Source organism: Loxodonta africana, chromosome 15 (genome assembly GCF_030014295.1).
Source record: "Loxodonta africana isolate mLoxAfr1 chromosome 15, mLoxAfr1.hap2, whole genome shotgun sequence".
Lineage (NCBI taxonomy): Eukaryota > Metazoa > Chordata > Mammalia > Proboscidea > Elephantidae > Loxodonta > Loxodonta africana.
The window spans coordinates 53,643,940-53,668,151 of NC_087356.1; the positions used below are offsets into that span (position 1 = coordinate 53,643,940).

General features: G+C 42.7%; 1 protein-coding gene across 3 annotated transcripts in view; it reads left to right on the forward strand.

The window, feature by feature from the left end:
- Positions 1-24,212, forward strand: part of SNX19 (sorting nexin 19) — a 42,578-nt gene that overhangs the window by 14,594 nt on the left and 3,772 nt on the right. The window contains exon 10 of one of the 3 annotated variants that reach the window (XM_023557047.2): positions 214-24,194. The exons of the other annotated variants lie outside the window; for them this stretch is intronic. Coding sequence (XP_023412815.1) covers positions 214-281 — 68 coding nt within the window. The 3' untranslated portion in view covers positions 282-24,194. Of the gene's footprint in view, positions 1-213; positions 24,195-24,212 lie in introns of those variants that run through there. 3 annotated transcript variants of the gene reach the window in all.

Consider the following 24,212-nt stretch of genomic DNA (forward strand, 5'->3'; position numbering starts at 1 on the left):
TATTATAGCCCTAAGAATGGTCTCTGAGTGAGATATCCATGTAAAATGCTGACAGATCTCTTGCCTGTAGGCTTTCCCCCTTGTCCCTAATCCACACTTAGCCACCAGAGGGCTTTTTCTGAAAATCAAATCTGATTATATATTTTTCAATTAAAATCCTTCAGTGGTATCCTATTGCCTACGAAAGTGATTTTTACAATATGTTCGCTGGAGTTCTAGGGATCCACAGAGGTGCTTCAGAAGCCAACTTAGAGGCTAAGGGAAAAACTGAGTGGGAATGATCTAATCAGAGCAGTTCTCCTTTGATCATTTTAGTATCCTGGGATCTGGATAAGGTTTTGTTTGAGAAAGGGGCTCCACTGTGTTAAATACACGCACATACATACATGCACACACGGCCTCTCATTTAGAGTATAAAGTCCCAACTCCTTTCTCTCTTGGCATGGTCTAGCCCCAGTCTTACTTCCCATACTCCCCACGCAAGCTATCCACCACTGCCTGAAGTTTCTGTGGTCTCTCTTCCTCCAGGCCTTCGTATAGCCTATTGTCTCTGCATCAGTGACCCTTGTCTACTCATTTATTCTGCTCCTTCGCTGTGGTCCTAGCTTTCCCTCTCTGTGCCTGTTTGGGCTACTCTAAGCATCTTTTAAAAACTGAGCATTAAATGTCATTTGGTCAAACTTTCTATGGCACCCTCTACCACTTTGCCTCAGAATTAAGGAGACGACTTCTCTATTCCAGGAGCCTTCGTGGCAAAGTAGTTAAAGCATTCGGCTGCAAACCGAAAGGTCAGCAGTTGGAACCCACCAGCTACTCCGTGGAAGAAAGATGTGGCAGTCTGCTTCTGTAAAGATTTACAGCCTTGGGAAACTTATAACCAAAAAAGCCCCACAAACCCACTGCTGTCAAGTCAATTCTGACTCATAGCAACCCTGTAGGACAGAGTAGAACTGTCCCATAAGATTTTCAGGGAGCAGCTGGTGGATTCAAACTGCTGACCTTTTTGTTAGCAGCCAAGCTCTTAACCACTGTGCCACCAGGGCAGTTTTACTCTGTCCTGTAAGGTGGGTATAGTGTCACTATGGATCAAAATCAACTTAACAGCAGGTTTGGTTTTGGTTTTTGGCCTTCTCTATTCCCAAAGTTTTGGCAATAATACCACAGTGTATTCTAAATTCTCTGCCTATTTCTGTAGATCAGTGGCTCTCACCTGGGGAATGATTTTGCCCCCCAGAGGACATTTGGCAATATCCAGAGACCATCTAGTGGTTAGAGGCCAGGAATTCTGCTAAACATCCTATCATGCACAAAACAGCCCCTGCCCCACCCAACAATAATGAATCATCCTACCCAAAATGTCAGTGATTATAAATTCTAGTGATGGGGGGAGGGGGAGGAAAAAATAAAGCTGAGGGATGAGATTTAAAGAAGTGAGTATATTGTTTCGGACTCTCTAGTCTAAGTTAGGCCGTTTTGTAGCGTTTGTCTCACTTTGCCTTAAAACACTCATTTTTCTGTGTCCAACTGGGGAGTCATCTGGGCCTTCTTCTTTTATTCATTAAAAAATATATATATTATTAAGGACTACTCAATAGTGAACGAAACCGTCCCTATTTCATATATTTAAGTTTAACAGAGGTGAGTACTGAAACCCAAGGCCTTTCCCTTGATCACAGAGCTACAATATGCTGTATTTAACCTCTCAGAGCGTTGGTTTCCTCATCTGTAAAAAAGAAATGTTAATGCTATCTCTCTCCTTATGTCTTATCATATGCTCTTCAGAAAACGAAAGAAGGATAGAAAGTATTTTCTGTTTCTAATCCTCCAGCGAATGGACCCAAATTGCTCCACTTTTTATGTCTTCAGGATGCCCCGCCCCCTACCATCTACTCTGGCCAGCTGCCATCAACCCTATTGTGGCCGTCCCTCTGAGATACACAGAATAGGGCATCTAAACAATAAAGGCTTTGTGAGGCCTTTGAGGTGACTTCATGCAGTGGGCTCGTTTGTTAAAGCCAACAACCAGAACATTTCGGTCTCTCATGTCAGGACACAGAACACCTGGTATCTTTCTAGCACAGACAAGCATGCGTTAAGCCTATAGTCAGTAGTATTTTCCAGGTTATTGGTGCTTGGTTATGTGGGTGGGAAGTGCTGCTGGAATCAAAGCATCACTGTTCTAATGAAAAGAGCTGAAATCAGGCTACATTCCTCATCTTTCCATCCCTGCTCCCTGACACATACACTGGAACCATGCCTCTAGTTGGGTGGATAAGCTAGCTGTCCGGCAAATGAAAACCAGCAGAACCTGTATGCAGCCTATGCCACAGAAGAAATGAGGGAGAGGGCTCACAGCCGAATTTCCTTTGTCTTTCTTGTCTCTGCACTTTTTGTTTTTTTTGTGGGGAGACATCTCTATTTGGTAGGGGAAATACTGGATGTATTTGGTGAGTTTAAATGAAGCCAATATGAATATTGTATAAGAACAGAATTTGTGTCCAGTTACTTTTAGAAAACTCTTTGTAACTGGTCTGTATATTCATTCGTCATAGATATTTTTAGGTGATGCTATCTTGCAGTTTTCTATTGTCTCATATTCCTTCCTGTCTAAAAGTTCTTATGTCTAATTCAGCTTTATCCTTAAGCCCATTTTGTTTTATCTGCAGTGGAAACAGGAATACAGCTAACTGGTACCTTTCTCACCCTAAGTCTTAACAGAGTAGAGTAAAGAAACACATCCTTCCCTGTTTAAGGCCTGTCATCTTTCCTATGAATCTTCACTCCCATTTAATGATATTCTTGGCCTTCTTTTCAGATATCATGGTGCTGGGTTCACAGGGTTCTTGAAGCCTCTTTAAGATAGGGAAAAAAAAGACTCATTGCTGTCGAGTCGGTTCCGACTCATAGAGACCCTGTAGGACAGAGTAGAACTGCCCCATAGGGTTTCCAAGGAGCGGCTGGTGGATTTGAACTGCTGATCTTTTGCCTAGCAGCTGTAGTTCTTAACCACTGTGCCACCAGAGGTGGGAAATCATGGGTTTCTGGAGAAAGAATCACAATTTCCCCTCCAGAAGCTCCAAAGGTGTGATTCCTGTGGCCCATGACCTCACAGCAGCAAGGCCTCATGTGCATGGTAGACCTGGAAAAGATAGAATTTATTTCAGGATTCAGAGAGTAGACAGTGATAATCTTATTGGCTCACTGGGACCACATGGCCAGTTCCCTGAGTATAGGTAACTTAGGATTGCTATCCAGTAAACATTTACTGAGAAAGTTTACTTTGTGCAGATACTGTGCTGAGCACTATGAACATTTTATATCATGTAATCCTTCTCAAAAGCCCTGTGGAAGAGTTATTATAAGCCCCATTTCAAAGATGAGTAAACAGGATTATCAAGCATTTTGATGATTTAATGAGCTAATAAGTATGTCAGGGAGAATTTGGATCCAAGTCTGAGCTTACACTATTAAATACTATTAAACCCTAAACTATAATGACTCTCTAACTTTCAGGATCAGATCTCTGTCCTGTGACTTGGAGGGAGAAAACCCAGCCCAAACTACTTAGGCTCCGAGTGGTAGACAGCCCCTGAGAGGAGGTCATGTAAACTGCAGCTCCGTAAGTGCACACTCACATATAGCACAGGGCCCTGTGGCATCATAAAGTCAGCCCCTATTACTTATTCCCTTTTAAAAAGAGGTTGATGCAGTGCTAAACGCTTTAATAAACAAATAAAGCTGGAAACTCGATATCTCCCCAAAACTGAAGTCCCCTTCTGCCCCCCACCCACTACGTGAGGTGTGGTGTGAGGTCCCAGCCTAGTTCAGCATTGAGCTCCCTGGAACTGTCCCTGTGACTAGTGCCAGGAGGCAGCATGTTGGTTCTCTGTCTGGAACCATAGTTATCTGAGCCCTGTCTTTTCACAGGATCCTTGGATCCTCTTCCTTAATGTTCTGTGCTGTAGGGAACAGGATCATTGGTATTGGTGCCACAGGGGGCTACTGCCACTTCTCTTATTATCTTGAACACATTGCAGTTTGGGCCTCAGGGATGGTGCAGCCACCTAGATTTAGGGCATTTCCTGCTAAAAATGTTCTCATTTTCCAGCCTCCAGCATTATTATCTCTAGGTAGGTAAGCTCAGTTCTTCTGCTTCCAGGTTCTTTTACACTTCTTGCTCCCTTAGAGACCTATACATCACTGTCGTGGACTCCAGGGACTTCTGCCAGATCGTAAGCTCACTCTCTCTAGTCTGCAAAGAAAGAAGAGTAAATTCAACCTCATGACCCTCTTTCTAAGCCAAGGTTGGAAGAGTTCTGATGTGAGCCAGACTTCATAAATCTCTCTTGATTGTTGATGGTGTGGAGGGAGTGGGGGAGGGGAGCTGAGAGAAGTTAGATGCCCAAAAAAGGCATTGTTAAGTCAAAGGGAAGCCTTGCACGCATGCGCCTGACCTAGTCTGTCAGCTTCTTTGCTGGGAACATCCCATTATGTAACAAGGAGCACTCCCTATTTGGAGTCAGAGACAAAGGGAGGGCAAAGGAAGTGGGGGTAGCCCTCCAAGCCAGGGAGCGAATCCAGCTTATGCAAACTCTGCTCTTGTCCGAAAACAGAAGAAACCTGACAGTATCCCTGCATGCATCAGAATCAAGTTTAGGGAGTTGGACAAGCACTCAGAGATAGACTGGGCTGGAGGGAAAAAGGAGAGATGTACTGTGCTCCATTGATGGTAGAAGTTTTGGGGCAGGAAGATCCAGCCAAGGTAAGGGGTAAGATTATTATAGAGTCTTGATGTAGGGTGAAGGAATGAGAAGAAGCTGGATCTATTCCCTACCTGGATGCCCAGAGCAACCCCACAATAAAAATAGGAGCCAGGCCAGCAGTAGAGTACACGAATGCCACGTCCCATGGCTCTGCCCTCCCCAAGGCCCTGAAGATGGCACCAGACCCTGTGTCAAAAGGGCAGCAGACACATTCCTGGCATCTGGGTCAGGATTTCTTAGTTAAAGAGGGAGGGAGTGAGTGAGTGTGTGTGTGTGTGTGTGTTGAGGGCACAGGGGAATGGAAATGGAACAGCCTGGCAGAGGGAAGAGAAGAGAAGGTTCTGTGATTTGGAGGCGGCGGAGAGTAGAAGTAAACGTAAAGTGAAGCAGTATATAGAGAGGAAGAAGAAAAGAAACAGTGAGGCAGGTTTAAGGAGCTCAACCAACAGCGGAGCCAGGAGAAAATTAAGTGGCAAGCTCTGGAACATACGCCAGCCAGGTCATGGAATGGTTTCCTTAGAAAAGAGTTCTCCCTACAAACCAGCTCCCAGGAGAGGTCGGGAGAGGGTCTGTGGCAGAGAACGTGGGACCACTGGAGGATGCTGTGCCCTGAGGTGGGAATGTTCACCTTCCTTAAGGACGATTATGATCTGTTGACCAGTACCTCTTTTGCCCCCCCATTCTTTTAACGTCAGAAGAGCCCTGGTGGCACTGTGGTTAAAGTGCTCAGCTGCTATCCAATAGATTGGTGGTTCAAACCCACCAGCCACTTCGTGAGAGAAAGATGTGGCAGTCTGCATCGGTAAAGATTACAGCCTAGAAAACCCTGTGGGTCAGTTCTGCTCTGTCCTTTGGGGTCACTATGAGTCAGAATTGACTTGGTGGCAGTGGGTTTGCTTTGTTATTCTCTTATGTTGCCCCAGAACTGTAGGTCTTCTCTGAGTGGAGTTCCTTTCCAGGGGCCTCGTTCTTGGTGGGCAGGTAGACAGAGCATCTTTCTGACATTGGTTATTTCGTAGTGGAAACATTACCAAAAACCCACAATAATTGCAACAGGAAAGGAACTAATATTTCCTAACTGTTCCTGCAAGGAAACCCTGGTGGCGTAGTGGTTAAGTGCTATGGCTGCTAACCAAAGGGTCAGCGGTTCAAATCCACCAGGCGCTCCTTGGAAACTCTATGGGGCAGTTCTACTCTGTCCTATAGGGTCGCTATGAGTTGGGATCAACTCGATGGCACTGGGTTTGATTTTTTGGTTTTATACCATGCAAACAGCTGTATAATTTATATACTAATGAGAAAATCTATGAGAAAGACATATTTTCCACATTTTACAGGTGAGAAAAAAATGGTATTCAGATTCAGCAACCTTCCAAGAACACAGAGCTAGCAAGTGCTTCACCTAAGATTCCACTTACGTCTTCCTGGTGTCAAAGCCCACGCACTTTGTACTGCTCTGCAGCACCTGCCCATCTGTGCAAGCTTTTCCACAAAGCAGTGATCACTGAAATTGGCCTCACTCTTGTTTATTCCCATGTAATCGCTCTTGCGTCTACCTGACTGAGCCCAAGGACACATGCACTTGGTGGGAGCATACAAATTTATTTCTGTCTGCATATTCTGATTTTACTCTCAACGCACTCCTGAGCCAGAGGTTTGTCTAATCTCCCATACATATCTCTATTCTACACCCCATTCCCAGCCAGAGTTAAATTCCAGCATTTCCCAGAAAACACAGATTCCGTTTTTCCATTTGCTGTGTAAGCTTCTCTCTCTCAGTTTATCCCCGTTGCCTTGCTGTGTCTCACACCTGATCTTGTTGTAAACAGCTTCTGTTGAAAAAGGCGTACTTTTGCAAGAGGCCACAGTTAACAAAATTACCTGAAACTAAGTCTTCAGATTTCCCTATCGTGTTATTTCCTGGCCCTCTAGACTGTTTTTACAGGTGCTGAAAGTAGTGTTCTTCGGTGATCGTGTCTTTGCTCAGACTGTGTTGTGCTTTCTTGGGGAAAAGGAACTTGTCCCATGCCTCTTCCAATAGATCTTGACAAAGGGAAATTCTTGACTTCTGCACAATGAACCAGGATGGGTCACAACAGCCTCTCCCAATGTCTGAGTGTTTCCGCCTGTCACAAATCTCCCCCCGTTGTGCCTAGAAACACCATACCTTTCATGTCAGGTACCAACAGTCTCTACTTGAACATACCTTAGGGTTGTAGCAGGCGGTGGTAGCTGTCTGGCTGTGTGCCCGTGTGTGGGTGTGGGTGTGCACATGTGTGGAGTGTATGTCCTTAAATTTTCATACCCTCAAACTGAAGTACAGAATTGGCGAATGTAAAAGTTAAGACAAAAGCAGAATATCATGGGATATTTAAAACTCAGTCTTTTTTCCAAATGAAGCTACTGGTATCTCTTGTCCATCTAAAAGTACAAATAAGAAACCAAGTGCTTGATGTTTTGATACATGTTGATAGCTGGGACTATGTCTTATTCACTGTTACACTTGAAGCACATAACATAGCCTGCTATAGATAGAGCGCTGAATAAATTTCTGTCAAATGAATGAATGTCAAAGATCACACACCATACCACGTGTATCAGTCCCTCTGCTCATCCCTAGTGAGCATCTCAGGGGCTCCTTGACAGAGTTGGGGCCAGGAAGCACAAATGCTGGTGGAATCTCATTTCTCTTGTTCCTCTACGAGGCTTGTGAAGCTCCTTAATTGCGTACCTCCAGTTCCCAGACCTTAGTTGGGCCTAAGCAAAGAGGTTTTTTTCGGACCCTTCAGGCCATCTCCCATTCTAGTGGTATTGTCCTTTTCCAGAAGAACACAGTGTCCTCAGCTATCTTGAGCCTCTACCACTATGAGGCCTCTAAGGAGTTTGCCCCTTCTGGAAGCAGCTCCTGCTTTTGTGCTTTCTCAACCCCTTTCCTTCCACCTGGGAAAGTAAGAATATGGACTTTGAAGTCAGGCAGATCTGAATGAAAATCCTGCCTGAGGCTTACTATCTGTGTAACTTAGGACAAGTTACTTAACCTCCTTTGTCTCAATTACTCCACTTTGCAAATGGGAAGGACAGTGCTTAGCTCATGAAGTTTTGTGGGATGACTGATAGTAACTGAAAGCCTCTTGTGCATACCTAGTACATGGCAACACATGGCAGCACTCGGTAAATGTGATTTCTCTTTCATATTTACAAGCCCCTTTTTCCATTTCCTCAGCCTTTTATTTACTGTGACATTAACATATCTATCGGATGTAGACTAGATGATAGGTTTACATTTTAATGGTGTTTTGAAGAGGTCTTGATAGTGAGTTTTTCTTGCTCTGTGGTCTGTTAGACAGAAAGTCATTTTTGCATCCTTCAGATCAGGGCATCTTCCTTCATAGTATGGAGCCCTTCATATTATGGCACAAATGGTTAAGCACTTGGCTACTAACCGAAAGATTGGCGGTTTGAATCCACCCAGAGGTGCCTTGGAAAAAAGGCCCGAAAGTCACTGAAGCTCCTCTAGAGCACTGCTCTACTCTGGCACACATATGGGGTCACTATGAGTCAGAATCGACTCAACAGCAACTTCTTTTTCCCCTTCGTATTATCTGCATATACACTCCATCCATCCTTCCTTATTTACTTACTTAGAACCTCCCCCAGTTATATCCAGAGCAGACACTCAGAGTTTCCAAGAACCAGGGAATTACCCCTTAACCCAGGTGCTCCAAATGTTCTTTCATTGCTTTCTAGGAAACTAACTTTTTCCTTGTTATGGTGACCCCTTTACAGGTAATTTTTGAAAAGTGCGTGGAAGATGTGATGCTTGTGCGCTGGCCACCATGTATTCCTGAGCATACACCTGTCATGGGCTAGGTCTTCTGACATATATGACAATGTGAGGTCAGGTAACCCAGCACAAACCATAAATGGTGAAAAAACGTAGAAAGGATTCTTGGATAAATATTGTTGGGAAGGCTTTAGAGAGGAAGGTATGTCTTTAAAACTGAATCTTGTAAAATAGGTATCATCGTGACTGGTTTAGGCTAGAGTATTCCGGGTACTGAAACATTTTTTAAAAGGGGAGAGACATTATTTCTACTTTTAAATGAAAAGTAACCCTTGAATGCATTTTGAGTTTCTTCCACTAGCCCTTTCTGTGCACACCTGAGAGAAAGAGAGAGAGAGTGTGTGTTTGTTTTGCATTTGTTTTTTTTTTTTCAGTATGCTATTATGGAAAGACTACCAGGCAATTGTTGCTGCCTCGGTAGTTGGTACAGGAATTCTTCATTTGGGCACCAGGTGGTGCTGCAGGTTAAGGAATCCCCGTTCACCTTTGAGGGAGGCATTTATTTTGCCATTATAGATTCCTTGCCTTGGTGGTGATGGTAAATTAAAGCCATTTGTTGTCTTGTTCCATGATTCAGGGGCCGCTCATGACCCTCGTTAGTCCCACTGATTTTTTGACATGCCCGCTTTCTCTCATCTTGCACCCTTCTCTCCTCTGTTGCAATCAGTCTTCAGCATGTGCAGGCTTCTCTGAGCCATGTGTACTGCTAGAAGTTGCCCCTTTGAGTGCATTCCACCCCTCAAGGATTCGGTGCTGGAGCTGACTCATCAAGAGTGTTTTGACTCAGGAACCCAGAGTGGACCAGATGATGAAACCAGCTGGACATCTGAAACTGAATTTTGTCAGTACTCTCTATAAGCTAGTTGGCCTCACACTCAAGGTCTTTTTGGACCCCAAATTTCTAGATATAGTCCATCTCACTAAGGTACAGATCATGAGTGCTGGTTTGCCCTGATATTGGGAATCTTATTATAAGCAAGAGCATTTCCTATTGCTTTCAGCCATGGATGGACATAGTCTGGCTCTATCCTATTAGCTTGGTTTTAGAGGAGCAACTACATGCTAATGCCTCAGTTTGGGTCTTCGCTTCTGTTCCTTGGCAGAAGCTTCACCACATGCCCTGTGGAGGAGCAGACCTGTTGGGTACAGGAGCAGGGAGGAAGTAGAGTGAACTTCTGGGAAATATCCTTTAGTCTATCTCTGAGGTAATGATGGCGCCAAAGGATTTCTTGGGGGAATTTAGCCCTCCCCCAACAAACATATACTCCGTATAAAAACAGTATGCTTGCTGTGGAAATGCATCTGTAACATAGGTCTCTTAACAGCCTCCTCTTTCCGATGTTTTCTAGCCAGAGTTGGTGCCTCCAACATCCCTACTACATGGAGAGTCTGAAGTTGCCACTGCTGTACCCTTATATCGTTAGTATCAGGATAGCCTTCTACTTGAAAAGGTTTTGAAATTCAACCTGTAGGCAGGAGACTGGAAAAAAAAAAAAATACCTTTGGATAGCTCTTCTATCCCCAAGATGATTCTGTTTATTATAATCACTTTTCCTTTTCCCCAAACCAAAAAATCAAACCCATGGCCTTGGTCAATTCTAACTCATAGCAACCCTACAGGACAGAGTAGAACTGCCCCATAGGGCTTCCAAGGCTGTCATCTTTATGGAAGCAGACTGCCACATCTTTCTCCCAAGGAAAGGCTGGTGGGTTCAAACTGCCAACCTTTTAGTTAGCAGCTAAGCACTTAACCACTGTGCCACCAGAGCTCCTTCCTTATCTCCACTTTCCCAGTATTTTTCCTGCTTTCTTAATTGACATAGTTTCTCAAATTCATCCTTTTTTCTCCTTGAGGCTAGTCTTTTCCAGCCGGCTCTAGCCATTTTCACAGCCTCATTTGGAGCCACACAGTATCTGGTAATTTAAATACAATCCCTGATTCTCCTCCTCTCAATCAAGGCTGAGCGTGCTCTAAATCTATTACCTATAAAATTTGGAGGAGTTTGGGGGTTGGTCTCATCTAAGTAGGAAAAAAAAAAACCAAACCCATCGCTGTCCTGTCAATTCTGACTCCTAATGACCCTATAGGACAAAGTAGAACTGCCTCATAGGGTTTCCAAGGAGCTCCTGGTGGGTTCAAACTGCTGACCTTTTGGTTAGCAGCCAAACTCTTAACTCCTCATGACTTCTCATCTACCAGCCCTTTCCTTCCCATGGGCCTCTCCTGTGGTGGTGGTTGTATGCCCAGAGCAGTGCATGTGTGAGGTAAAGTCACCGTGAACAATGGGCCTTTCGTTGTCAAGACAACCACTAAATGACTGCCTTCTCCCCTCCTTTGTGTTCTGCCTTTCTTTCCAGTGCTCCAACTCTGAGGGTTTGTCTCTTTCTTCTTGGCCTTTCCCCTCTACTAGACTCAATTTTCTTCTGAATGGGTGGCCATTTTAATTAGCCTTCCCATTCTCCACCCCACCTCCCTGCCCGGAGGTGCCGAGAAAGGAAAGGGTCAGAATAACCACCTGGCAACAGACTGAGCCAGGCTTGCTGTTCACACAGGACCAAGGAAAGGCAGAGAGAGACATTTTAGAACCTGTGCTCTTAGAGCAAAAATCTCTTTGTTTATCGCAGAGAGGTCTTGTTTTAGGAAGGGTTCAGAAATAGTCTTTAAATTACCCATAATGCCACAGGGCCCCTCCTCAGTCCTTGTAAACACTCAGGAGTAAATGATCCACTGTCCCAATACTTACTTCCCTGACGTGCCAGGAGGAGAAGTTTTTCAAAAGGGAAAACAGACACAGGAAATGCAAAACTCACTCAAGATCCAGCCCCAGTTCAGTTCCCTGGACCTGGTGGAATTTTTTAAGAGGGTCAGACCTGCATGAACACACATGCACTTGCAAAAATGCTTTCATTTTTCTCATTGGATCTTGACGATACCTTTGTGAAGAAGGCAAGGCAAGCATTAGCCTATGTTATAGAGAAGGAAAGAATTCAGAGTTCCTTCAGGCTTTAAGTGGTCAGGCCAGGTGCAGACCTGTGGGAGGGTTGTCTTGTGTTTCTCCCACTTTTTACGGCATACTGCCTGTGTGGACCTTGAGGCTTTTCTGGCTGCAAGCACGTCTGTTCCCCAGAAGAAGTACGAGATGTGTGCCTTCTGTGAAGCTTATTTTGTGTGTCATGCTTTAAGATCAGTATTTGTCTCACATACAACATTACTTATTGACTGATATTTACTCATTACCTACTCCGTCCAAGCACTTTGTTAAATGATCAAAATACAAAAATGACTCAATACCTCTACCATAAGATATTTAAGATTCAGTTGGAAATGCAAACTTATAAATAAGGAGTTCTAGTATAAAATTGGGGCTTTAAAAAGAACTCTAGGCATGATTCAGAGAGGAGACTAAGTAATCAATTCTGAGGAGTTCAGGGAAGGCTGACAGAAGAGAAGACATTTGAGATGGGATTTGAAGGACGAGGGCGGCGGGGGAGGTTCGACCAGCAGACATTGGATGATGGAGCATCCAAGGCAGAGAGGTAAAACCGTATAGCAAGTTGGTGGTGCTTGAAGAAGAGGGGTGTGATCAGGAATACAAGACATAAGAAGAGTGGCCGAAGATAACACTGAAGAGTTGAGTAGCCAATTTATACAGAGCTTTGTAAGCCCCTCAAAGAACATAGGGTTTGATCTCCATTTGGTGGGAAACCATTTAAAAAATTTAAGCAGGTGATGACATGATCAAATATGTAGTTTATAAACAGCACTTAAATAGTGCTGTATAGGATTAGTTGGAGGAGGTAAAGTTGCAATCAGGGCCAAGATGATACAGAGGAATAGCTAACTCTGTAGCTGGTACCAAGAAGTTTGTCAGTTTTCTGTACTATGACATAAGACACTTGCATGGTAGACTCCTGACTACAGACAGAGTGCAACTCAAGCATATTAGAAAGAATATGTTTGGCAGGAGGCTTATCAATCTAGCGAAAAGGAACAAGCTGAAAAAAAATACTCTAATAAAGTTAAAATTGAATATTGTAGAGAACAGCTGGCACAGAAAGGAAAGCAGAGGTGAATGAGATGTACTTTAATTCACAAGAACATAATAGAGAGTAAGAATGAGATAAAGAATAGTAGTGTTTTTAATGCCATAATAACAAAGGAGCTTAGTTTTAACACCATAAGGTATCAGAGTTTTAGCCTAGAATTGGTTCATTCCGTAAATGTTTGATGACTTTTTGTGTAAAACACACTGTGGCTGTACATGCTGAAGGAGATACCAAAGTGAATTAGATAAGATCCCTGCACTCAAAACCTTACAGTCTTAGTCTTTTGGCACATAAAGGAACCTTGATCAGTAATATACTAAGTAAACGAATAAACGAATTAAACACATAATTCCAATGAGAAAGAAAAAGAATCAGCATCAAGTGAAATCAGGGTAGCTCACCGAGATTAGAAGCTAAATGAACATTTACAAAAATAGGGGAGACACACACTCAGTAACGAAAAATGGTAACAATAGAGCTGATAAGAATGGTGTCCAACAAACTTAAACTCAGAAAGAGGTGAAGCTATGGGCTAATATTAGGGAAACAACTTTTAAAAATAATAAAAAAATAATAAACATGCTAAAAACAAGAACAAAGAAAATTCAGGCAAATTGTTGGAGACAGTTGGTGCAGTGTTAACTGGCTACATCGAGAAAACATTTATTTCTTCACTCAACAATGAAGGAAGGGGTCTACTGTTTGTCAGACTACTTCATTTTTGTTTTCTCTATCAAGAAAAATGGTCTAACAAGAAGAGATGAACAAACATGATTAAACAAGAAGACTAAAATAGGAATGAAAATAATAAGAGAGCATTTAACTGTTTTAAATAAATTCATATACCTGGCCCAGATGAATTATATTCCATGGAACTTAAAGAATTTGTGTGTATATATATATATATATCAGATTTTTTTTTTTATATTAGTGAAGGTCTAAAATCATTAAGAAACATTGTGACATGAAAATGTATTGGACTGGAGATGGGCAGATAGCTTGCCTTTTACCATGGGATAAAGGCATTTTTCTCTGGAAATTCCTAAAACAGGTTATTAAGTAGATGTTTTGTGACTGCTCAGGAAGGGAAATGGTGAGCCTTGGAAACTGGTAGGGGTTCAATAAAATGTTTGCTGGCTGACTGTCTCAGTCATCTAGTACTGCTATAACAGAACTTCCACAAGTAGATGGCTTTAACAAAGAGAAATTTATTCTCTCAGAGTCTAGTAGGCTACAAGTTCAAATTCAGGGTGCCGGCTCCAGGGGAAGGCTTTCTCTCTCTGTCAGCTCTGGAGGAAGGTCTTTGTCATCAATCTTCCCTTGGTCTGGGAGCATCTCAGCACGGGAACCTCAGGTCCAAAGGATGCGCTCTGCTGCCAGCACTGCTTTCTTGGTGGTATGAGGTCCCCATGTCTGCTCGCTTCTGTCTTTTCTATCTCAAAAGAGATTGGCTTAAGACACTACCTAATCTTGTAGACCTCATCAGTGTAATTGCCACTAATCCATCATATTACATCATAGTGATAGGATTTACAATACACAGGGAAATTACATCAGATGATAAAATGGTAGACAGTCATACAATACTGAGAACCATGACCCTAGCCAAGTTAACAGACATTTTTGGGGGACACAGTTCAGCCCTTGACACTGACTAGCACAGTTTCTTTCTTTGGTGTGGTAATGCAATGGTTGTTTATTATATATGGATTTCAACAAGCTTTTGCCATATTTTTATAATATACACATGGACAAAATGAATAATTGTGGCCTGGATTATAATACTTTCAAGTGATTCATAGTCAAATGTCTTTAGCCCAAGAATATTAATTACTAAATTGATACCACTTTAGAGGGAACTTTCTAGTGATAGAGTACAGCTCTTGGTCTTATTTTATTTCGTTTAGAATTTTCGTCAGTAAATTTGTAAGTATATTTAATCTTAGAGGTATAATTAATAGCCTGGATGACAAAAATCAAGACTTAAAAAGATTTAGGAAGGTCAATTGAGTGGTACTCTAAAACCAACAAGATGGAATTTAATAGGAATCAATATTATACATCAGGATATAGATTTTCTAAAAAATTACACAGGTACGGGAGGGCAAGACTAGGTGTAACAGGCGTGTGATTTTTTTTTTTTAATGCACATACATGGACCTACAGTTTTAGAAACTGCAAACTCAATATGAGTCACTGCTTTGATGAATATGCCAAAAAAGCCAACACCATCTTAGACTACATCAATAGAAGTATAGAGTTTAGCTCAAGGAAGGCACCAATCCTACTGTTTGCTGTGCTGGGCAGATCACATCTGGGGCTTGTGTTTAGTTTGGACACTCCATCCTAATAGAGAATAACAAAGCAGAACACACCCAGAGGGTGGAACCAGGATGGGGAATGGTTCATTTCACTTCCTTCATTCAGCAAACATTTATTGAGGGTCTGTTGTGTGCCCAACTTTGATGTGGACAGAATAAAAAATATATATATATATATTTCTGTGTGTGTATATATATATATTTTTTTGTATATATATAGCTTGTAGAAGAGACTTAAGAGTCAAATATATATGTTTAGATATATATTTTTATGTATAAATGTTTATATATATAGCTTGTAGAAAAAGAGACTTAAGGGAGAAATAATAGCAGAATTTGAAAATGCTAAGTGTTGTGTCTTGAAAGAGAGATTTGACTTATAGCTGTAACTCCAGGGAGTGTAACTAGGACCAATGACTAGAATTTACAAGGAAGCAAATTTTGGTTGCCAATATTTAAGAAGCATCGCTAATGAATTAGAGTTATCCTTTTTAGGAATTAAGTGATTTCCCCAAGGTCACATCGCTAAGTGGTAGCAGAGGTAAGAGAAGAGCCTAAGTTTCAGGTTTCACAGGTCAGCGCTCTTCGCTATGCCTTTATATTATAGAGGGGACTTCTGCTCTGGGAGGCAGTTAGAGGACATAACCTCAAAGTTTTCTTCCAGCTCTAAAATTGTACGTTCCTATACAGCCTCTTGCTATGAACTGCTCCTTTTTGATTCTCAGTGTTTTCATATGTGAATTGATGAGATTGGAAAAGATAGCCTTTAAGGTTCACGTATGTGATCTCTTGAGTGCCCTTTTTTGATTAAGAAGCCTTCTTAATTCTTAGTGCTCATTGATTGTGTATCTGTGACTTGTAAATTACTAATCAAAATCAAAACCTGTTGGTGGCTAAATATAAAAGCATGCAGCTCAGATTCTAAAATTCTGTTGTGTAGACAGTGTTTAGTTCTTTCTTTGAAGCACATGCTTTAAAGATGTGGATCCATGATTTAGAACATGAGAGAAAATACCAAAGAAGAAATTGTGCGGATTCCATGAGCCATTTGAGATTTTGCAGAAGTGACTGGGAGAAAGAAACAGGAGTTTCTTGCCCTTAGAGTTCATTTCCTCTTCATTCTTCTCCAGCACAGGGCAGGAAAGAATGGTGACCTAGATACACAGTCAGAGGGCAGCAATGTTGAACTTTCTCAGACACAGCTTAGTAATTTGGGTCTGGCCAGCTACAGGGCTGAGAAGCTATAGCTGAACGCTGACAGGGAGGAACTGCCTATAAACACAAGAAGGGGCTATGGGCAGGAAGGCAAGAGCCTGGGAAAGGAATCCAAGGGGAAAAGAAGCTGCTTTTATCAGGTGTGAAATTGGCAGCAACAACTTGTTTGATGAGAAATGCCCTGAATTTACCATCACCCCTAAGACTTCCTTTCTTTCCCACCCAGTAGATTGGGGGTACTGATTGGATGAGCAAATACTCGTGGTAATGTGCTAAGAGTCTCTGGGTACAGGACACAAGATACATGGTTTATGCCATTATAAACATTTTGCAAGGTGCTTGGGGGCGGGTAGGGGCAGAGATTGTTTCCAGGAAGCTGAAGATGTGGTTTGGACTTTTCTCCCCCATCTCTTGGATCCAAAAGAAACCCAAACCCCTTGCTGTCGAGTTGATTCTGACTCTTAGTGATCCTATAGGACAGAGTTGAACTACCCTACAGTGTTTCCAGGGAGCAGCTGATGAATTCGAACTGCCAACCTTTTGGTTAGCATGCTCTTACCCACTGTGACACCAGGGCCCCTGTAGAATTCCTAATTCCTTATTGTATCAGTGTTTTTTCATTTTATTTTTAACTCTAATCCACAGTAAGAAATACATTTTACATTGTGACCCAGTACGAACACACACACACAAATACATATCCCATTGCCATCCAATCTATTTCTACTCGTAGTGACCCTATAGGACAAAGTAGAACAGTCCCAAGGGTTTCCAAGGCTATGATCTTAATGGAAGCAGACTGCTACGTCTTTCTTCTGCGGAGTGGCTGGTGGGTTCGAACAGCCAACCTTTAGGTTGGCAGCCGAGCACTTAACCACTGCGCCACCAGGGCTTCTACAAATACATATATACATACATAGATAAATATGAAATAAGTGTCCCCAAACCACAAAATTGATTACATGATCTCTAAGGAAGTACCTGTGTTTTATTGACTATGCAAAGGCATTCGGCTATGTGAATCATAAAGAATTGTGGATAACATTGCAAAGAATGAGAGTTCCGGAACACTTAACTGTGCCCATGAGGAACCTGTACTTAGCCCAAGAGGCAGTTATTAGAACAGAACAAGGGGATACTGTATGGTTTAAAGTCAGGAAAGGAGTGCATTAGGGTTGTATCCTTTCACCACACTTATTCAATCTGGATGCTCAGCAAATAATCCAAGAAGCTGGACTATATGAAGAAAGCAGGGCATCAGGATTGGAGGAAGACTCATTAATAACCTCTGATATGCACATAACACAGCCTTGCTTGCCGAAAGTGAAGAGGACTTGAATCACTTACCAAAGAAGATCAGAGACCACAGCCTTCAGTATGGATTATACTTCATCATAATAAAAAGCAAAAATCCTCACAATTAGACCAATAAGCAACATCATGATAATCAGAGAAGAGATTGAAGTTGTCAAGGATTTTATTTTACTTGAATCCACAGTCAACGCCCATGGAAGCAGCAGTCAGGAAGTCAGAAGACGCATTGCATTGGGCAGATCTGCTACAAAAGACTTCTTTAAAGTGTTAAAAAGCAAAGATATCACTTTGAGGACTAAGGTGTGCCTGACCCAAGCCATGGTGTTTTCAGTTGCCTCATATGCACGTGATGTGAAAGCTGGACTATGAGTGAATAAGGAAGACCAAAGAAGAATCAGTGCATTGACATGATGATGTTGGCAAAGAAAGAACAAATCTGTCTTGGAAGAAGTACAGCCAGAATGCTCATTAGAAACAACAATGGCGAGACTACGTCTCAGATACTTTGGACATGTTATCAGGAAGGGCCAGTCCCCAGAGAAGAGCACCATGCTTTGTAGAGTAGAGGGTCAGTGAAAAAGAGGAAGACCCTCAGTGAGATGGATTGGCACAGTGGTTGCAACAGTGCACTCAAGCATAACAATTGTGAGAATGGCGCAGGACTGGACAGTGTTTCATTCTGTCATACCTAGGGTTACTATGAGCTGGAACTGACTTGATGGCACCTAACAACAACAGCGCAGTGATGTACAACTACCACCCATCTGTCAGCTTGTTGTACTGTGTTGGCTTGATGCTGTGCTGTTATGATGCTAGAAGCTATGTACTGGTACTTCAAATAACAGCAGGGTTACAATGCTGGACAGGTTCTAGTGGAGCTTCCAGACTAAGACAGACTAGAAAGAAAGGCCTAGCAATCTTCTGAAAATTAGCCAGTGAAAACCTTATGAATCACAACAGAACATTGCCCAACTCGCTTGCTTTGGACGCATCATCAGGAGGGATCAGGGTTTCTGAAGTAGAGGACCAGTGAGGGTGAGGGAGACCCTCGGTGAGATGGATTGGCAGAGTAACCAACAATGGACTCTGACATGCGGGTGCTTGTGAGGATGACAGAGGACCAAGCAACGAACCTTTCATTCTGTGGTACATGAGGTCACCATGAGTCAGCATTGCTTGATGACAGCAATCACATACAGCCCACAATTTGGTGAAAAATATTGTGCTATGACCATCAGTTGTAAAATGACCAAAAGTAGACTTTTGAATCCAAGAGATACTAAGCCTAAAGCGGTATTTCTTAACCAGAAGCACTATGGGTAGGGGCCGGGAATGCGGCTAAACATTTTACAGTGCATAAGACATGCCCCACAACAAAAAATTACCAATCCAACATGGCAGTAGTACAGAAGTCGGGAAACCCTGCTGTAAGGGTGATGAGGCAGCACTTCTCATCTACTGTAGATCTATTTAAAATGATAGAAACTGTAACCTGATCTTCCTTTCCTCTTTTTCTTTCAACTGTGTTTGGTACCTTAAGATGAGATTGGAGCATACCTAATCACTGTTGGGTTGTTTATTAGGTTTAGCCTAGTGAATGAACAGAAAGGCCCCAAGGAATGAGTCTCTTGTTTTTGTTGTTTTTTTTTCCCGTTAGACTGCACTTGCATTTTGTTAGAATATCATATTGCTCCTTTGAATATTTTCTGTTTTACAATTTTAATATCCTTCTCCGCCACCCCCTCCTCCTCCACATTAAGCCATACTGATGCAGCTGTCTTGGAAAAGAAGCCATAGCAGCTCTCTTGGAAAAGAAGTGATGAGAATTTGGCTAATTGGATTAGACATGATCCCTAAAGCCCTCTCCCTTTACTCATGAGATTTCTTGATTCTGCTATTTTGATGGGAAATGACCTTCTGCCGACTTTGAAGTGCCATCTTAAGCCCTGGTATTAAGTTGTCTCCCATTTAGCTACGACTTCATTCCTTTATCTGCAGCTATTGCAGACCAGGTTCCCTTCAACATAGACTAGATGTCCTCTCCCCGTGTAATGGCTGGTCCTGATCTCCAGATCCTGTCTCCTTCCATGCCGAGCATGAGAGATGCTCTTGAATGTCATCGTGTCAATCTGTTGGTGCTTTTTTTTTCTCATTTTGCTGCCTATTTCTGGATTCCTTAGTAAGGCTTCCATGTACTCTAGATCATTCAGAGATGGCCTTACAAAACATACCTAGGTTGCTTTTGTTTTTGGTCTTTTTTTTTTTTTTCTTTGTTTTGTTTTGGGAAGAAGATAGGACAGAAGAAGGGAGTATCTCTGAATCAAATGTCAGAACTGGAGTACTGGTAGAAAAATAAAACCAGTGCCATTTGACGCTATTCTCAATCATATTTTTTTTAGCATGTTTACCTCATGCTTCTTGTATTACATAAACAATAGCATTTGTGTTTAGTAAATGATTTATTAAAGGAGCCCTGTTGGCGCAGTGATTAAGCGCTCGGCTGCTAACCAAAATGTCAGCGGTTCAAAACCACCAACCTCTGCATGGGAGAAAGATGTGGCAGTTTGCTTCTGTAAAGATTACAGCCTAGGAAACCCTATGGGGCAGTTCTGCTCTGTCCCCTAGGGTCACTGAGTTGGAATTGACTCAACAGCAATGAGTTTTTTAAATGATTTATTGTAAATACTCTATAATAAATAGTGGTGTGTGCATGTCCGTCTACTTTGAAACTTTAGGTTTCTATTAGTGTAATTGTAAGTGGTACCAACGTAAGTGGTACGAGATGGATTGACCCAGTGGCTGCAACAATGGGCTCAAGCATAACAACGATTGTGAGGATGGCGCAGGACCAGGTAGTGTTTCACTCTGTTGTACATGGGGTCCCTGTGAGTTGCAACCGACTCAACAGCACCTAACAACAAGTGGTCCAATAAATTCCAGAAACTACTGCTGGAAAAGCTCCTGTGATACATTGGATATCAGACACATAAATCCCATTTCTTTGCTTCAAGACAGCTCTAGAGATACAGATGTATTTTAACCTTCCTACTGCTAGGTTGGAAACCCTGGTAGTCTATTGGTTAAGAGCTATGGCTGCTAACCAAAAGGTCGGCAGTTCATATCTACCAGGCGTTCCTTGGAAACCATATGGGGCAGTTCTACTCTGTCCTGTGGGGTTGCTATGAGTCAGAATCAACTTGATAGCAAGGGGTTTGGTTTTTTGGTTTACTCCTAGGTTGAGGAGCTCTGGTAGCTCAGTGGTTAAAGTGATTGGCTGTTAACTGAAAGGTCAGCTGTTCAAACCCACCAGGTGCTCTGTGGGCGAAAGATGCGGCAGTCTGCTTCCATAAAGATTTACAGCCCTAGAAACCCTGTGGGGTCTCTATGAGTGGTGGGTTTGGTTAAGAATAGGTTAAGATCTAGGTTAAGAACAGAAAAACTACATGCAAAATAAAAAGATGAAGGGAACTAAGGAGAAGTCCAGGGTTTTTTTCTTTCTTTTAGCACCCATAAACCCAAATCTTGGCTTTCCATGCTGTAGTTCAGTTTTAGAATAAACCAAACAGGACTGGAGAAATTAATAAAGTTAGGTGATGAAATGTTGGTGTATATGGGTGGAGCTTTACTGTAGAGAAGAATGATAGAATAAAAGGAAAGGAAGATTGGGATAGAGAGGAGAGATGAGGTCATTGGATGAACAAACCCCATCCACTTTATTGTTGTCGAGAATCTATTGGCATTCAGCTCTATGCCAGGTGTTAGGCAAGGCACATTATGCTGAATCCCTGAAACTGGCCATTTATAAATCATATCTTCGAAGCTGAATTACAGGTCACAAATTTTTAGAGATTGTGTTGGGTAAGAAACAGGGTAGTTCAGGCGGCGGCTGCAGTGGTGGTGATTTTCTTGGTTTTGGCTCTGTCGTTGTTTCCTCCCAGATAGAAGCATTCATCATTCATTGCCAGATAGCATACCTCAGAAGTTCTGTGGGCAACAAAGATTGGGAGCACTTGGCCTTTCCCACAGGCTGCGTGGGGCTGGAAATGACACCAAGCTCATCCCGAATGTCTAGGAGCAAGTCTCTGTGTTCTTAGAGGTTGAGAATTAGGAAGATCCTGGACAAGACCGGAACCCTGAAAAGGGAGTGAGAGTTTAAGTCATGGGGGGTGCAAGTGTTTTGTTTCATTCATCTCCAGGGTACGAAGAAGAGAAGGAAAACTGAAACTCTGCAGCACCCCCAAGTAGAAGCCACTTTTTACACTCGTCCCTCTTCTTAGACCCGAAATTTATTTTATTTCTGCCAGTTTGTACAAGTCCTGTTTCTTACATTCCTAGGCTGACTCTCCCAGGGCCTTCTGTTGGTCAGTCCTGTGCCTCAGGGTATGTAATGATCAACAGCATCCCTGTTTTATCAGCAGCTGACCTCTGACTTGGAGACTTCAGTCCTCTTTGTCAGTTGCTTTTGCTCAGCTTCCACACCTTTATTTCACTCACCGACCCATTCTCGTTAAGTGCTTCTTTTTACTTTTTTATACTTTGTCTCCCCAGCATGCATGCCCATTTAGAGTTCGATGTAAGTTGTGATGCATTTATAAATTCCTGCTTTACCATGTATTAAAATGTGTTTCGCATTTGGCATACGTGCATTAGATGCTGAATCACCGTGGAGAAGGGTGAGGAGGACGCCCTTGCCATAACGAGCGTAAGGCCCTGTCCCCATCAGATGAATTAACATTAATTCACAACACTCAGATACACTTATAAGACATGCCCAGAACATGACTGCAGTACAGAGATTTCTGTTGCATATTATGCTTAGTCTGGGAAGGGTTGAATGAACTCTGAGATACTTTGAAGGTTTTGCACCACAGGCATTATTAGCTCCAGAGGACAGAAATAAGGGCAGACTGGCTTATCGCATGCAAATGTAAATAAGAAACTGAACCAGAACTAATTCCAGCTCAAGGTTTCTTGTTCTGGGATTCTCCAGGCCCTTTGGAGGACTTAGATTTTGGTTTGTAAGACCTTGTCCATTTCCCTCATATCACTTAGGTAAGACCCTCGTCCACATCATTGACCTCAGCAAAAGTCACCGAAGCAGATGTAGCTTGAGGTGAAGACGGGAGACCTTGGGTTAAGAACGTTGGGTCATTTGATCCCCTGCAGAGAACCTGATCAGGTCACTGCATCCACCTCCCTTTGGTGACCCCTTCTATAAACAGGAATAGGAATTCTTGCTACTGGATCCCTTTCATCAAGCGTCTTAGGCTCGCTGAATGAAAAGCCCTATAAAAAGGAGATGCAGCCCTAATAATAACAGATACAATCTTGATAGCTATTTTTGAAGAGCGGCTTTGTGCCGCTCTTGATCTCCATCAATGTCTGCCATACTTGCCCTGCTATTACCTTTCAGACTTCCTATTCTTAGAATCATTTGTGAGCCCTGGGCTTGGGGGATTGTAGCCCCCAGGGCTGGAATGCCTAGCTTGAGTGGAATGCAGACTGTCTGGCAGGGTGGAGGTTAAATAAAGTTTGCCTTGGCAGCCCCCTCTGCTCTTGGATGGGGACAAGTAACTCAGGCATAGGAGTGATGGCATGAGCTGCCATGTGTTGTAGTACTAAAGGCAGTCCTCCATGTGTGCGTGGAAGTGGTTGACCAGGTGTTCCACCCATGGCCAACATAACCATGCCATCTCAACCATGTGCGTACTAAGGAAGCCTTGGCCATCTTGAACCTCATGACCATGTCACTCTGGAAAAAAATGCAGGAACAAATCAAGAATAAATAACATAGAAACTGAGGGATCTTCAAGCCAAGGCCTCCCGATTTGGTGTATCTGTTCCCTCAGAGTTATTGACTCATTTTTGAAAGATGAAGGGGGAAAATGCCAATGTAATAAGAACGATTGCCAATCAATCAACAAACATAAGACAGGGTTCCTACTCCTGTGGCGCTGTGATTTGGTTGAAAAAGTAAAGCTGCAAACGCATAAGAAAACAGTTAATATTACAAAGTAAAGTACTAGTTCTCATCGGTGCTATACAACTGAGTGCTAAAGAGTTCTAAGGGGCGGAAGAGCACCTCTAGCTGGAATGGTCAGGAAGGACTTCATGGAGGAGGTTGCTTTAAACAGGTCTTCCGGAAGGGAAGGCTTCAGCCTGTTGGAGACGAGAGGCCATGCCAGTGAGAGGACAGCTGGAAGCAAAGGGAAGACCTGGGCAAGCCTCAGCACAGGGTGTGGGGATCTGAAGACAGCTGGATGCTGTAGGAGTGGCTCAGGAGGGGGATTTGCATGCAGTTACCGACTCTTGGAAACCCTGGTGGCGTAATAGTTAAGTGCTATGGCTGCTATCCAAAAGGTCAGCAGTTCAAATCCACCAGATGCTCCTTGGAAACTCTATGGGGCAGTTCTACTCTGTCCTATAGGGTCGCTATGAGTCAGAATTTACTCGACAGCAGTGGGTTTGGTTTTTTTTTTTTGACCGACCCTTAACAGTAAATGCTGTGCATACAGGCTAATGAGGGTGTTATAATGCTTCCTGCTTGAGGAGAGGGGAAAGTTTAGGTGCAGCCTCACCCAGAGACAGGGGTTGAACTAGAGGCCCTTTTAGTGTTGTGTTCTGTAAAACAACATGTAGTTCCTAGTGGGCACTCAGTAAGTAACATCATTATTATTATTATTATTATTATTATTATTATTATTACTA